This window comes from Takifugu rubripes, chromosome 12 (assembly GCF_901000725.2).
Source record: "Takifugu rubripes chromosome 12, fTakRub1.2, whole genome shotgun sequence".
In the NCBI taxonomy this organism is placed as follows: domain Eukaryota; kingdom Metazoa; phylum Chordata; class Actinopteri; order Tetraodontiformes; family Tetraodontidae; genus Takifugu; species Takifugu rubripes.
This window is the reverse complement of record NC_042296.1, coordinates 1,288,750-1,301,613: the sequence shown is the minus strand read 5'-3', so window position 1 is coordinate 1,301,613 and position 12,864 is coordinate 1,288,750. Positions and strand designations below refer to the sequence as shown.

General features: G+C 47.9%; 1 protein-coding gene across 2 annotated transcripts; it reads right to left on the bottom strand.

Moving 5' to 3' along the window:
- Positions 1-1,600: 1,600 nt before the first annotated feature.
- LOC101079752 (chondroitin sulfate proteoglycan 5-like) lies at positions 1,601-12,125 on the bottom strand. Of its 2 annotated transcripts, none has more exons than XM_029845469.1 (6): positions 11,714-12,125; positions 7,101-7,872; positions 6,058-6,246; positions 5,580-5,742; positions 3,999-4,166; positions 1,601-2,645 (listed from the first exon to the last, which is right to left on the bottom strand). In XM_029845469.1, exons 1-6 carry the CDS (start codon positions 11,793-11,795, stop codon positions 2,067-2,069), a joined length of 1,953 nt encoding a protein of 650 aa, XP_029701329.1. In that variant the 5' UTR covers positions 11,796-12,125; the 3' UTR covers positions 1,601-2,066. The 2 variants fall into 2 exon arrangements, with proteins under 2 accessions (XP_029701329.1, XP_029701330.1); XM_029845470.1 differs by having other exon boundaries at positions 5,664-5,742.
- Between the last annotated feature and the right edge of the window lie 739 nt (positions 12,126-12,864).

The window sequence follows — 12,864 nt, the reverse complement described above, 5'->3', positions numbered from 1 at the left end:
AGCCCCGCTAATCTGTGCATCTTCAGAGATCATCCAGATACAGTGGCTACATGACTATAATGTCAGCTAGCGTCCTGTTGAATCAGCACACATTCCCTCAGTGGATTCGGAGGGAATGCTAATGAAGATGCAGATCAGCCGCTTCAAAACAGCCAAATCTGATCAGAAGCGTGAGCGCGCGTACATGCTGGAATGTGGAGCAACACTGCCGCCTAGTGGCAAAAACAGGAGACGCACCTACACTTAAAAACCGGCCAAACCTCAATCAAGTCACACACAGACACACACCCTGCTGAGATGACCGGACACTCAGACAGTGTGTCGCTGCGGCCATCTTAGTGGCAGCAAGAACATTTTATCGGTTGTGCTTTTCGACAAATCGGAGCATAAACCGAAAATACATACAATAATTTCACACCGTACAATGTGTACAATGTCAATAACGATGCTCCAAGCAGATTCATCCAGACGTGTTTCTTGAATATTTCCTGAATAAATGTGGTGGGACACTGATGAATGACAGCAACATTCCCCCCCTTTGTATTGCTCGAAAATAGTGTTTCTTCCCCTTTTTGTGGTTTGGAATACATTTAATTTCTAATATTCATGTTTCAATGTTCTATTTTGTATTTGTGATGACATTGGTACTGTAATGTAAGTACTCATGTAAAGTTGTTGCCTTTGAAATTAAAAAGCATTTCTGCATCATTTCCCCAGTAAAATGTTAGAGACTATAGATCTCTCCAGTGTCAACCTCTTGAGACCTTTTTTTTTTTTAAAAATCTTTGAAAATCGAAGGCATGTAGAGGAATGGAGAAGGTTCTATAAGATCTAATAAGATCTGCTCAGAAGTTCCCCCTCCGGTCCCTTCACAACTGATCAGCTCCTCTTTTCAATTCAACACAAGAACAAGAACAGCAGCAAGGTTGCCTTCACCTTCACTTGCCTGGACACACACACACACACACACACACACACACACACACACACACAAACCCTTGATAATAAAAAGAGCTGAGCCACCACGGAGGAGGTCACATTGTGAGAAATAAGTTATGTCTGAAGTCGTACAGAAGGAAGACGCAGAAGCTCCAACAACCGTAGCCGCATCTTCCAACTTCACAGAGGATTTTAAAATAATAATATAAAGAGGCAGAAACAGGCCGTTCATTAAAGGAAACATGTTCCTCTCATTCTCAGCTGCGTCCCTCTGAGGAACGCTGAGGCTTCTGGTTCAGCTGGTTGTTTTATCATTCTGAGTTCATGCTTTTACTTTAAAGCAAAAATAGTTTTTGCTGGTTTGTTTGTCTTATAATACAGATTAATAACAGAGATGCTTGTGTATTTCAGTGCTTTTAGAATGCAAACATGCAAATTGTGAACTTTTAGGCCATCTTACAATGATGGTTGTGTAATTTCGTACAGATGAATCATTATTTGGGGGTTAAAATGTGCACTTTCAGACAGAAAGACCGTTATAAAGGATGAATGATTTTAGAGCTCCCTTCCTCATGGGGGCAGCACTCTATTACATTTTTAATCCACTTTTTTGTGTAATTTATCTCCCTGATAACACAATACAGAACTCTTTGTTGTGTGATCTCTTTATTGGGGGTTAGAAACATTAAAAACATACTCAAACCCAGTGAAAACATGAATATCAAAAGATTTATAGAAAACACTGACCGCTTAAGTCAACGTATAGCAGTAAAACCATGATGAAAGCTACATTGTTAGCACAGGCTAACCTTGGCACCACACTAAAGGAGTTTTGCACCGTTTTGTACAGTAGCTGTTGATGTTGTGCTTAAATGAGTCTTAACCTGAGTGTCGAGAGGTTTTTATTTACAGTGGTGTGTTTGGCTGCAGCATCTCTGTAGTATTTTGGGTGGTTTTGTGTGCAGAGTCATCCCAGCCCCAATTTTCTGGTGAACTGGTACCAAGTGGAAAGGTGGATGAGATGGAGCCATTATTTATCTGTAAAGCGCCGAGGGAAGAATTAGAGTCATGATGGCGAGATTAGATTAAGCGAAAGAGCGATGTGTGTTAATATGGGCTCGTCCTGTTCAGGAGAGCGGCGGCAGGGAGCGGGTGCTGACCGGGCTGCACTTCACCCTGGATGGTGACGGAGGCGGCTGGGTGAGGTGAGGTGAGGAGGGGGACGGGTGGAGGTGTCCACTCTGGTGCCCTCCGCCAGTTGGGGGACATTCTGAGACGGAGGCCTGAGACGCGCCCCTGGACCTGCGATGCTGAGGTGGGCTGGAGGAGGAGGTGGGCATGCGTTGGAAATGGGAGGAGGAGTGATGGGAGGGATAACACCCGGGTGCTGAGTGGCGAGTGGGGGATGGGTGGCGACCCGGCAAAGGGTGGCGGCCAGGTGAGGAGTGCCTCCCAGACAAGGGCTCCTGATCGCCGGGTGGTGGCTCCCTGGAGTGTTTAGGCGACTTGGGCATCTTGGGGGTTTTCGGCGATCTAGGGGTTGGATGGGATGAAGAGTACGCGTTGGTGGGGTTGCTGGGAGAAGCCGATTCTCCACTGTTGGCAACTTTATAGAGGAAGACGTCGTACTGAAGGGGCGGGCTCGTGTCCGCGTGGCGCTTAGCCTCTTTCGGCAGAAGAACCTCCAGACCGATTGTGACTCCATCCTGACGTGAAAAGATTGTGAGAAGCAAACACAAGCAGAACACAAGCAGGGTTCAGGTCGTTGCAGTAGGAGCTCGAAACGGCTGTTTTCCACTTTACATTGAGCTGCTGCACAGCCTGAATCCTTCAGCGACACGTGCATCAAACAAGCTTTTATTGTGACATTTAACCATGAATAAAGGACTCCAGCTGCGCCTGAGAGTGTCGTTAAATCGAGAGCTACCAAGTGATCGTAAATCCTGCTTTTAATCATTCTTTTTATGCGATTCAAGCCGCTTTTTACTGCAACCAACAGCGTGATGAGACTCACAGGAATGTAAACGTTTGTGTTTGTCTCGGATGTGTTTGTTTGCACCCGAGAGCCGTCAGAGGTGCTGATCAGCGCCGCTGTTTGTGCGGGATCATTTCACAGCAGGCTACTGGCGTACAAAAGCAGGGTCAGCCGTGCATTCATTTATTATTAGCATGGGAGCAGTGGGTTAGCAATTAGCTTCATCATGCAACAGAGAGAGGGGGAGAGGGAGGGAGCGAGAGAAGCTGCAAAGGTGAGCTCACAGCAACACACAGGGACCAGCCGGATAAAATTAAAAAGATTTATTCCAACAACTGCGAACTATAATCCTCAATGTATACAAAAAAGGTACAAAAGAACTTCAATTACATTAAAGTATTATAAATCACATTGAAAACCAAGACACGGCGTGTTTAATATAAGTATAGATCCAAATATCAACTCCAAGCAGTTACTTTTACCTCATCTAGACATAATTCCACTTATTAGCAATGTCAAACATGAATATTCTGCAAATACAATTTTCACTTTTGCAAATATCAATATTTTTTTCAGACATCAATTCTTTTTTTCTTTTTTTTTCGTTAACATCGATGCATGCGAGCAGAGAGAGAGAAAAAGAGCGAGGGAGAGAGAAAGGCGGGGAGGGCGAGGGAAGCAAGAGAAGATAACAAGAGAGGATACCATGAAGGAGCAATAGTTCATTGGTCAGAGACCAAGGCAGAGCATCAGCACAGAGGAGAGGTCAGAAGTTGGTCTTAGCCAGAGATTTTAGTCCAGTCAGATGCGATTAAAGGATGAAAAGGAGGCGGCAGCGCCACCGTGTGGTCAGCGGGGTGATGGCGGCCGTGTAAACAAGACTGCTGTGCTTCTCAACACCATCCTTTGATTCATGTTGTGCTTATTTTTACTTAATGATATCATTCTTGGGCTCGACCATTTAAAAAAAAAATCACAAGTAAACAACAACAACGACTTGTTGGTATTTTGCGTGCTATTTGAAGGTTACAGGGTACATTTGGGGCGGCCCATATTATACCAGGTTGTTCTGGAGCATGTTTACCTCAGTGTACTCCTCTGCATTGTTGGGAGCGCGGCCCTGGTCGTGGATGACCGAGGTGGGACGGTTGTTCTCGTGTTTGGGGGAGTGAGAGTTGAGGATGTTCATGGAGCCCTCTTCCTTGGCCTGTGGGGACTTTGCCTGGTCCTGGATCTGCTTCTGAGGCTCATCCTGCAGGAGGAAAGCGTTGGGTTCGGTACTGGGGATTCTACAGCGACACTGGAGAGGCATTTAGTGTGATTGTAAAATCTAAATGTGCCCCAAACAGAACCCAGAAAGGTCTTCATTTAATGTTCGAGGGAATCGCTCGGAAAACCAAGCTTATTTTATGGACCTACACGGCCCCGAGCAGACCCCTGACATTTATAAAACAGTATCAGAGGCCACGTGCCTGCAGGTGAGATTTAGCCTGAGTCCTGACATTTACAGCATCTGGACGTTCCGCAGAGCTGCGACAGCTTGAGTCACAGTTTATTTTCCTGGAGAAAAGTGGCAGCGGCGGAGTGGGAGCCATTTTTAGGTCAAATACAGTTACGTTTGACTTTGTTTGCAGCGTCAAAGCAAGCAAACGGACGCGGTCCTCAGTGGGAGGCTGCCGTGCCGCGGTACAGCGGCGCTTCTCGGTTTGTAAATGTTCGATCCATCGATCGATCGGCCTGCCGCAAGCATGTGAAGGTCGTTGACGCAGTTGATCAGGAAGTAGGCCAGGATTGATCCGCTTTAGTTAATGCAGGGCAAAATATTTGCAGCCCGCTTACTTCATAAATACACAGGAAACCGATGCCGCCGATACAGATTTTGAAGTGGTGGCTGATTTATGAAACACCTCCACGGATGTTCTTTGAATCCAGAAACAGGGAATGAAAATAAACACAGGCCTTTTGGAGGCTCGCTTAAAAGAACCCCTTACTGAGAAAGTAATATTCTGGCAGAGTGGACCTAAAATGGTGGTCTTAGCATCATGGGAATCTGAGTCAGGCATGAGGTTACAACAAAATGGAGGCGCCGTTTTATTGAGCTTCTCAGGAACCCCCCCCCCCCCCCCCCCTACGCAGTGGATGCGCAGCATTTCTGGAAACAACTACTCACAGGCAGCCTTTCAGGGGGGAGGCAATTTATCATTTCACCTGCAGCGGGATGGTGGAGGGGTTATGGAAGCGGGTGCACAGCAGGTACGTTTAGAAGCAAAGGAAGGGGGGCACAACGGATGCAGGCAGGAGGGGCATTTCTGCTCTGCTTACCTGGAAGTGGTTATAACTGTTTCTGGGTTTATATTCCCATGTGTAACTGGCTGCAGATGGCCTCTGGGGAGAGCGTTGCATGTGAAAGCCATTAATAACATCAAAAATGTGCAGTATCAGCAAGAAAGTTGATAGTAACACCAGGCTAAAGTGTGTGTCTAACAGCGTAAGATCGGGTGAAATTGATAAATTGCTGTGCGCAGAGTCCGTGGGACTCAAATTACCAGCCGACAGAGAGGAGGAGACGACACGATGAACAAAAAAGGCAATGAATCGAAGAGAGGACAAGACAAGAAAAAGGTGACAAATGGGAGAATAGAACGAGAGGAGAGCTGGGGCGTACCTGACAGATAATGTTGTCATAGTACGCCAGGTTGTGAGTGTGAGCTTGGGGAGCGGGCGGAGGGGTGTCGCACAGTTTCCTTACGTTTGGCTGGGAACCGTCGGCCGTGGTGGAAACCGAGAGGCCATCCGTCTGCGGCTCGCTGCTTTGTGGGCGGTACTTACTGCAGGGGGGGCAAATGGAGAGATATGTGTGTGTGGGGGGGGATTTTCTTATGTGACTCTGTAGAGTGTGACACACATGTTAATGCATCTGCTGCACACACACACACACACATCCTTACATTTCTATCTTTGCGGGGACACACAGACAACATCACCCAGCTCCTTACCCCAATGGTAATCATCCCAGCTAAACCCCTAAACCCAATTCTTTGAAGCAGTGGGCCCAGCCAAATTGAATCACTTCGCGAATACAGCCCCACTTTGCTAGTAGAAGGAGGATTTAGGTACACACATACACACACGCACAAACCCACCTGTGTCGGCGAAGGCGCCTGTTCTCGTTCTTGAGGTGATGCAGCCTCTTGGCGAAGAACACGATGATCATAAAGAGGAGGATAAGAACCAGCGAGGCCACGCCCACCACCACGCACATCACTTGGAATTCGGTGACGGCCCAATCACAGCGTGTCCCTTTGTTCCAGATATAGTCCTGCACATTACACCTTGAAACAGCACGAAAGGACAACAATTTGTTAGTCTTTTTGAATCAAATTCACACATTTGTCTGATGTTTGTAGAAAATTGGCCTCAGCATTGAGTGCGCTTCCTTCATAAGCCCATGTTTAACAAGGCAGAAGTGTAACAACACTGTTCACTCTTCATATAGGTTGTGGGCCAGAGTAAATACTGTAGAACGGTACTCAGATGTGAGGCTGTGAAATCCCAAGGTTTGTGCAGCAAACAGATTCCTGCTGCCTAGCCTTTAATGAGATCAAAGGATCAGCGCATGTGTGCGCACGGTTGTTTGTATTGTTCCATTTGTCCCTCTTCCTGTAATGAATGGCGAGCATTTGAGCGTGTGCACAGGAGTGTTCTGTTACTCAGCAGGTGTGTTGAGAGGAGCAACAGTTCGCACAATGCCGCTGGGCGGGACAGATGGCGCCAACAAAGGCTGACGCCCGTGCGTGCGCAGTAACGTGCACGACTTACTCCTGTCTTCCTCAGTCACCTCTACTTTCTAAATGTTTCCACTGGGGCTCATGGTCGTATTTGTGTGCAGGCATCAGCTGCCCCAAACTTCTGACCCCTCCCTCAAAAACGGAGCTAATCCCTCAGCGACCCTGCTGTGATCTTGACGACCCGTCATGACGCATTAAGCCAACCTTCAATCTGTGTGTCTGTTTTCGGTGTCTGCAGTGTCCTGAATCTCTCCCTTTGTTTTTAAAGGGGACACAATGAAAATCAGCCCAATGAAACAAAAAAATTGCCCCTCCCCACGGAGATCTGACAAATTTTACTTGGGTTCCTACAATTACTGAAACTCGAACCTGTAAATGAATATTTGGGATTCTCTCACCTGCAGAAGGCGCCGCTTCCTGCAATCACAGTACAGACACCCCCATTGAAGCAGAAATTGGGTTCAATTTCACACTGAGACACACAAACTCCAGGTCCAGACAGTACAAAGCCCAGCCTGCAGCCGTCGGCCCCCATGGCGCCGCCAACGTCCAGCCCGTCGCTCTTCTCCCGCCCTGGCATCGGAGTAGCTCGTGGGGTGGATATGCCAGTCATATCAGACTTTGTGCTGGTAGGTGCAGCAGGAGAGCCGGCGAGGAGTGGATTCTCGTCCTCCATGTCGGCTGGGGGTGACGGGCTCGGCTCGGGTTCTGGGGTCACGTCCACTGCCGAGAGGTCGTCGTCGGGGGGGTAGTCGTAAAAGTCAGAAAGGCCCCACGCAGGAGGGTTCCCGCTTTTTTGCTTCTGGGGTTTCGCGACCTTGGTCCAGTCGAGCGCAACATCAGAGGGCACAATGTCAGGAGCGGGACTGTGAAACGCCACGGTTATGACATCATCCGTCAGAGGGTTTCCTGGCTGGTCTGGACCTGCTCCTCCAGCGGTGAGCTCCTCGCCTGCGGGCGCATCCTCCTCTACGATGTCTAGATGAGAGCGTTTATGTGAGTGGAGACGTTTGGAGCTTAGCGGTAGTTTGGCCCCGTGACTGAGACCTGCACCGATCAGGTGGTCCCTCTCTGCTGAGTCATCACTCAGAACCATCCTGGTGTTCAAGGCCTCCTTGCTGAAGGATGATTGGTTGTGGTGATGGTAGCGCCGAGCCAGTGAATGTCTCCCTGTCACACAGACACCAAAACCGTAAAAAAAAAAAGGCATTCCGGAAATTTAGTGACAGATTTTAGATGACTAATTGGAATTAATTGGAATTGTGATATATAAAAAGTCCCTATTCTGGTGTTGGCGAAGGACAGAATTGTCCCCTCTGCCAATCATGAGTATGACTCAGTTGTCAATCAATGTTTAACAGTGTTTTCATACAATCAATACCTAAATTTATAAGGGAAAATACCCTAAATCAATTAGGCTAAAACCACTGCCAAGTTAAAGGTTTATATATAATATATATATAAGTCAGTTTTGGAGGCAATTCCATGGCAACGTCTGCTTTTGTCAACAGCTGTCGTCCAAGGACCAGGGAATGAATAACTGAATTAGCATCCATGATTTTGCAGGGAAGCTCTGACTGTTGTCATCTATTCTGGAGATCGTGTCATGATATAATCCTGTCAAGCTAAAGACAATGTAATAACAATGTCCTGGACAGAATCTGGATCTCAGCAAAGAAGTCAGAAGACAAGCTGAAGGCCACGGCCAGACTGTGATGGATTAGGCACATTGTGCGACTGACTAACGTGCCCTGATGACCATTAGTCATGGCGAGGATTAGATGAGGATTTAGGGCTGCAAATTAGCGGCAGGGTTGTGTGCTTCTTCTGTTCTCAACCATCTGCAGAGGTACACAAATACATGAACGCACACACAACACAGTGACTCTAAAGCAGGAATGGTGGAACCCAGGCCCCGAGGGCTGCAATCCAAGCGGGTTTACTGGCCTACCAGGTCGACAACGCTTTCACTTGATCCCACTCCCATTTTCTGGCTGGGAGAACAGAAAACCCGTTGGATTACGACCCGGGACACTCCTGCTGTCAGGGAGCTAAATGTTTTTAATCCCCCCCCAAAAAAAATAAACTTGGCAGCGGGATTAACTCTGAAGGAAGATCCCGCTTCTACGTTTTCCACAGCCCTCGCACAAATTGTCAAGGAAACATTCAGCTGGATAGATTCTTTCCCACCTCCACCCTAAAATTCTCCAGTGAGATCGCTGCCCTCAGTATCTGGAACTGCATTCAGAGCTAATGCTTAAACCATCTGAACGTGCCTCATGTCACGAAGACTCGAGGCTGGAGTAACCAGGTGTCACCTCACATCCACACACACACACACACACACACACACACACACACACACACACACACACGCACGCGCGTTTCACAGATGTCTGTGCAGGGATTTCTAATCGTAGCTTCACCCTGATGATAAAACATGAGTCTTCAGCTGGACAATAAAGTATATTGGATCTTTAATCTTGGATTTGAATCATAAAGTTACGGTGATTGGACCCCAGAGCGTGAGTAAAACCATCAAGTGAGGACCCCACATCCGTTGAAACACACACGCGCGCACGCGCGGACTGTAGTTGCCATGGTGAGATGTAAAGAGCTTCCATGTTGAAAGGGGGAGCGGAGTAAAGGAGTAGCAGTGGAAACAGAGGACACAGTGTTTGCTCCCCGCTCCCTCTTGTTTCCCGTTCAATCACCCAACCCAGTCGGTGAGCGTTGATATGCGAGCTCCATCCCTGGGAAAACAGAGGTGGGGTGAAGTTTAATGCTTCACACTTAGTGAAAGAGGCAGACTTGCTCCGACCCTACTGCCAAATTACAACTGATTGAAATTTCAGATAACGACTCAATCTGCTAATTTCTTCCCCGTCGTGATGCGGCGTCCTCTGAGCGGCTGGAAATCGTGTAGCGATTGCCTTAGCGTAGAAGAACATGAAGAGATTACACGATGGGATAATTGAAAGCTTGAGCTCCTGCTTACCGTTTATGTCACTCTCAGTATCGATGGGAGCTCTGCCTCGAAATGCCGCTCAGCAGTTCCCCACCTCTTGTATCGCTCCAGGCACTTCACCATGGCAACACCTTTTACCTCAGGTCAATGTGATTCGCAATAGCAGAGATGGTTCACAACACACATCTTTGCGAGGTTACACACAGTTCTCGTGTGCACTCATGAACCTTTTTCCAATTTCATAAGCTATAAATAGCACTATTGTGTGGTCTTGAGCATCCGAGATACGATATGCTGATGATCTGATGTTGTGTGACACGTGTGTTTTCAGAGGCCACGGCACAGATGTGCTTTTATCCAACAGACACACTAACACACACACGCAGGAGCACCCAGAACCCTGGGCTTGATCTATATGGCCACTCGTGGTGTCAAGGATAAATTCATTTATGTGGTTGTGTACCTGCAGGGTGATTGATTTGGTTTTAAAGTAGATTTAAGATATGTCATTATTGAGACTATATTGAGACATAAAAAATAGATTTAGATTTTTTTGGAATGTTTTTTCTGAAATAACCAGTGAAATATTTAATATTAAAACTATAAAATTTTCTATTGGGCTTTGAATTAAAAAAAAAAAAAAGATTTAAAGAGAATCATACAGCGGACATGCTTTTTCGGTGTATATGGCAAAATTTAACTGAAGAAGCCTTTTGGATAGAAGGCGAAATGTCTTCACAGAGAAGAAACACAGTCCAGTTGACAGAGAAAACTACCTTGGATAACTCATTAGATGCTCAAATATATATTAAAATCAATCAGTCAATTAACCAGATAATTAAAAGAAAAGCACTGAATCACTCCCCATGGAGTGGTTCTACAATGATTGAACAGAAATGGTCTAAAATCAAAGTATGCCTGTTGTGATGGTGATGGTTTCCTTCCTGCCGGTTTGTTTCTTTTGATAAATCACCAGTGAGAAAACCCATCACACCCTAGTCACAAGACCAAGGAAACCATTTTAAAAGGAAGGATCTTCTAATCACACATATAGATAATATATGGCCGGCACGAGCGGGTTTTGAGGGCGCGTGTCGCTTGTTTTGGCGGTCAATATGTCACAGTGTTAACGCCCGGATACACATTGAGGGCGCGAGATGCGTCTGGGAAAGCTGGGGGGGGGGGGGGGGGTGGGGTGTGCTACAGGGGGAGCGCGTTCCCCTCGTGAACCCCGACGACCCTCTGCGTGCACGAGCCACCCTGTTGCTGGGCAGCGGCTGCGGCGCACATTCCTACAACAGGAGCGATTTCACGCGTTTCCGCCGCTCCGCACGTTTGCGCGAGCGCCAGACAGGCGCGCGGAGCGACTGTTTCGCTCTGTCAGGTTTTAGCACCCCCGGTCCACAGCGCCGACGAGGTGGACCCGGTTGTCCGGGGCTTCTCCTGAAATGTCTGGAGGAATTCTGCTTTCAAAGCGGCACGAATAGGCCTCCCGGAGCCGCGCCGCGGTGCGCCTAATACCGCTTTTGTCTGGGGCACGCACCGCCGCGGCTGCGGAGCTGAGCTGTCAGATGATGAGATGAGACTCCGTCTCTTTCTGATCACACACGCGCGCACCCCCCCCCCCCCCCCCCCACACACACACACACACACGCTCCTCTAAGACAGTTTAAAATCCATTCAAACCACTGTGTTCAATACAGATGGGGACATTTTGCTCATCACTCTCTTGAGACTGACCAGTGACGCAAGTGTCACTCACTGTGTGTAGCAGCAGCAGCAGGTCTCCTCATGACAGACATGTCAGATTACACCACGGAATTTCACCATTTAATTGTCTATTTAGTGGAAGCCGTATTTTGCTTGAAGGCGTCAGTGTGGGCTTTAGAATAGTGGCGGAAGACGAGAGACAAATAAATAAATAAACGCCAATCGCGCCCTGCAAACATTAACATCTATCTGCCATTTCCCCGCTATAATCTCAACGCAGGAGACACATGGACGCGTTCATGCACATCCGTAGGGTGGGACCGGTGCACTTACCGTGAGCAGACACGGGCGCCAGGACAATTGAGATGGTCAGCAGCACCTGCCAGGTCAAGAAACGACTGTCACCCGGTGCCATGGCTTGGACCTTCTCGCTGACACTCGGCTTCTAATTGCGATCCAGTTCCCGTGATAGATCAGAGCAGGCTGTGGATCTGTACACGGCTTTTCCACCAAAGTTCAGATGCTGTCCTTCTTCTCCATGTCGCCTCGTCCCCGACACCCGCTCAGTGCGTATTTGCGTGAACCTTTAACAGCGTGGGTTCGGTTCCATTGTTCGGTTCGCCTAAACGGATGTCCTTCTCTTCGCACCTTTACGCTTGTTCGCTTCGGGGTCCGGCAAATGTGAGAGGAGGGGGGGGGGGGAGCTGGAGTAGTGATGCGCGCGGCCGTCAGGGGGGGGTCTGCGGACGAGCTTTTAATGAGCCAGATTTCGTCGCCTCCTGCACGCGATTTCCGCCCGGCGACTATAGGCGGCGCGTGCGCTTAGCGCGGTTTGAAATCAAAGCTGCGCGCACGCACGCACGCACAGACAGACGAGGGTCAGCTCGCTGATGTAGAATGAGGCTGATACGGGATTTAACGCGGCGTCTGTTGTCACTGTCAATATGTTCCATTTTACTCAACCCGAGTCCCTCTTAATTCCAAGGCCTCCAGTCTAGCTCTTTCCTTAAAATATGTTATATATGTATATACAATCTCATCACAGGTCATTTCTTATCCCGGAAATAATATTTCAGACTATCGTCACCTTTTGGTTCCCCAAAAAGTGAAACTTTTCGGGTGACTTTTCCATCACTCTGTTTGGGCTACCAAAGCGGAATACTAAATGAATTCCAAATGTTGAGATGGGAGGAACCTGGCTAGAGACAGAAAGAGGAATGATGAGGGAGGAGGAAGCTGAAGAGTGCGGGAGAAATAAAAATATTCCCCGATGCGCTGCCAAACAGAGCGGAACCAAATTGTTTCTGCATATGCGCACTCCCCCGGCGCTCTCTCGCGCGTGCACACGCGCACAAGCCCTATCTTTAAACCGTCAGTGGTATAGAGATTAAATAAATTTGAATATCTGGCACAAGACAAACGGTGCAAAGAGGACAGGTTTGTTTTGAAGACTCCGCGAGGATGCAAGTGAAATATTTCGCTTC

Coding starts and splice junctions, on each gene's coding strand:
- LOC101079752 (XM_029845469.1), bottom strand. CDS start 11,795: ATGGCACCGGGTGACAGTCGTTTCTTGACCTGGCAGGTGCTGCTGACC. Junction 6,247..7,100: donor GGAAGCGGCGCCTTCTGCAG/GTGAGAGAATCC, acceptor TGCTGTTTCAAG/GTGTAATGTGCAGGACTATA. Junction 2,646..3,998: donor ATGCAGAGGAGTACACTGAG/GTAAACATGCTC, acceptor TTTTCACGTCAG/GATGGAGTCACAATCGGTCT.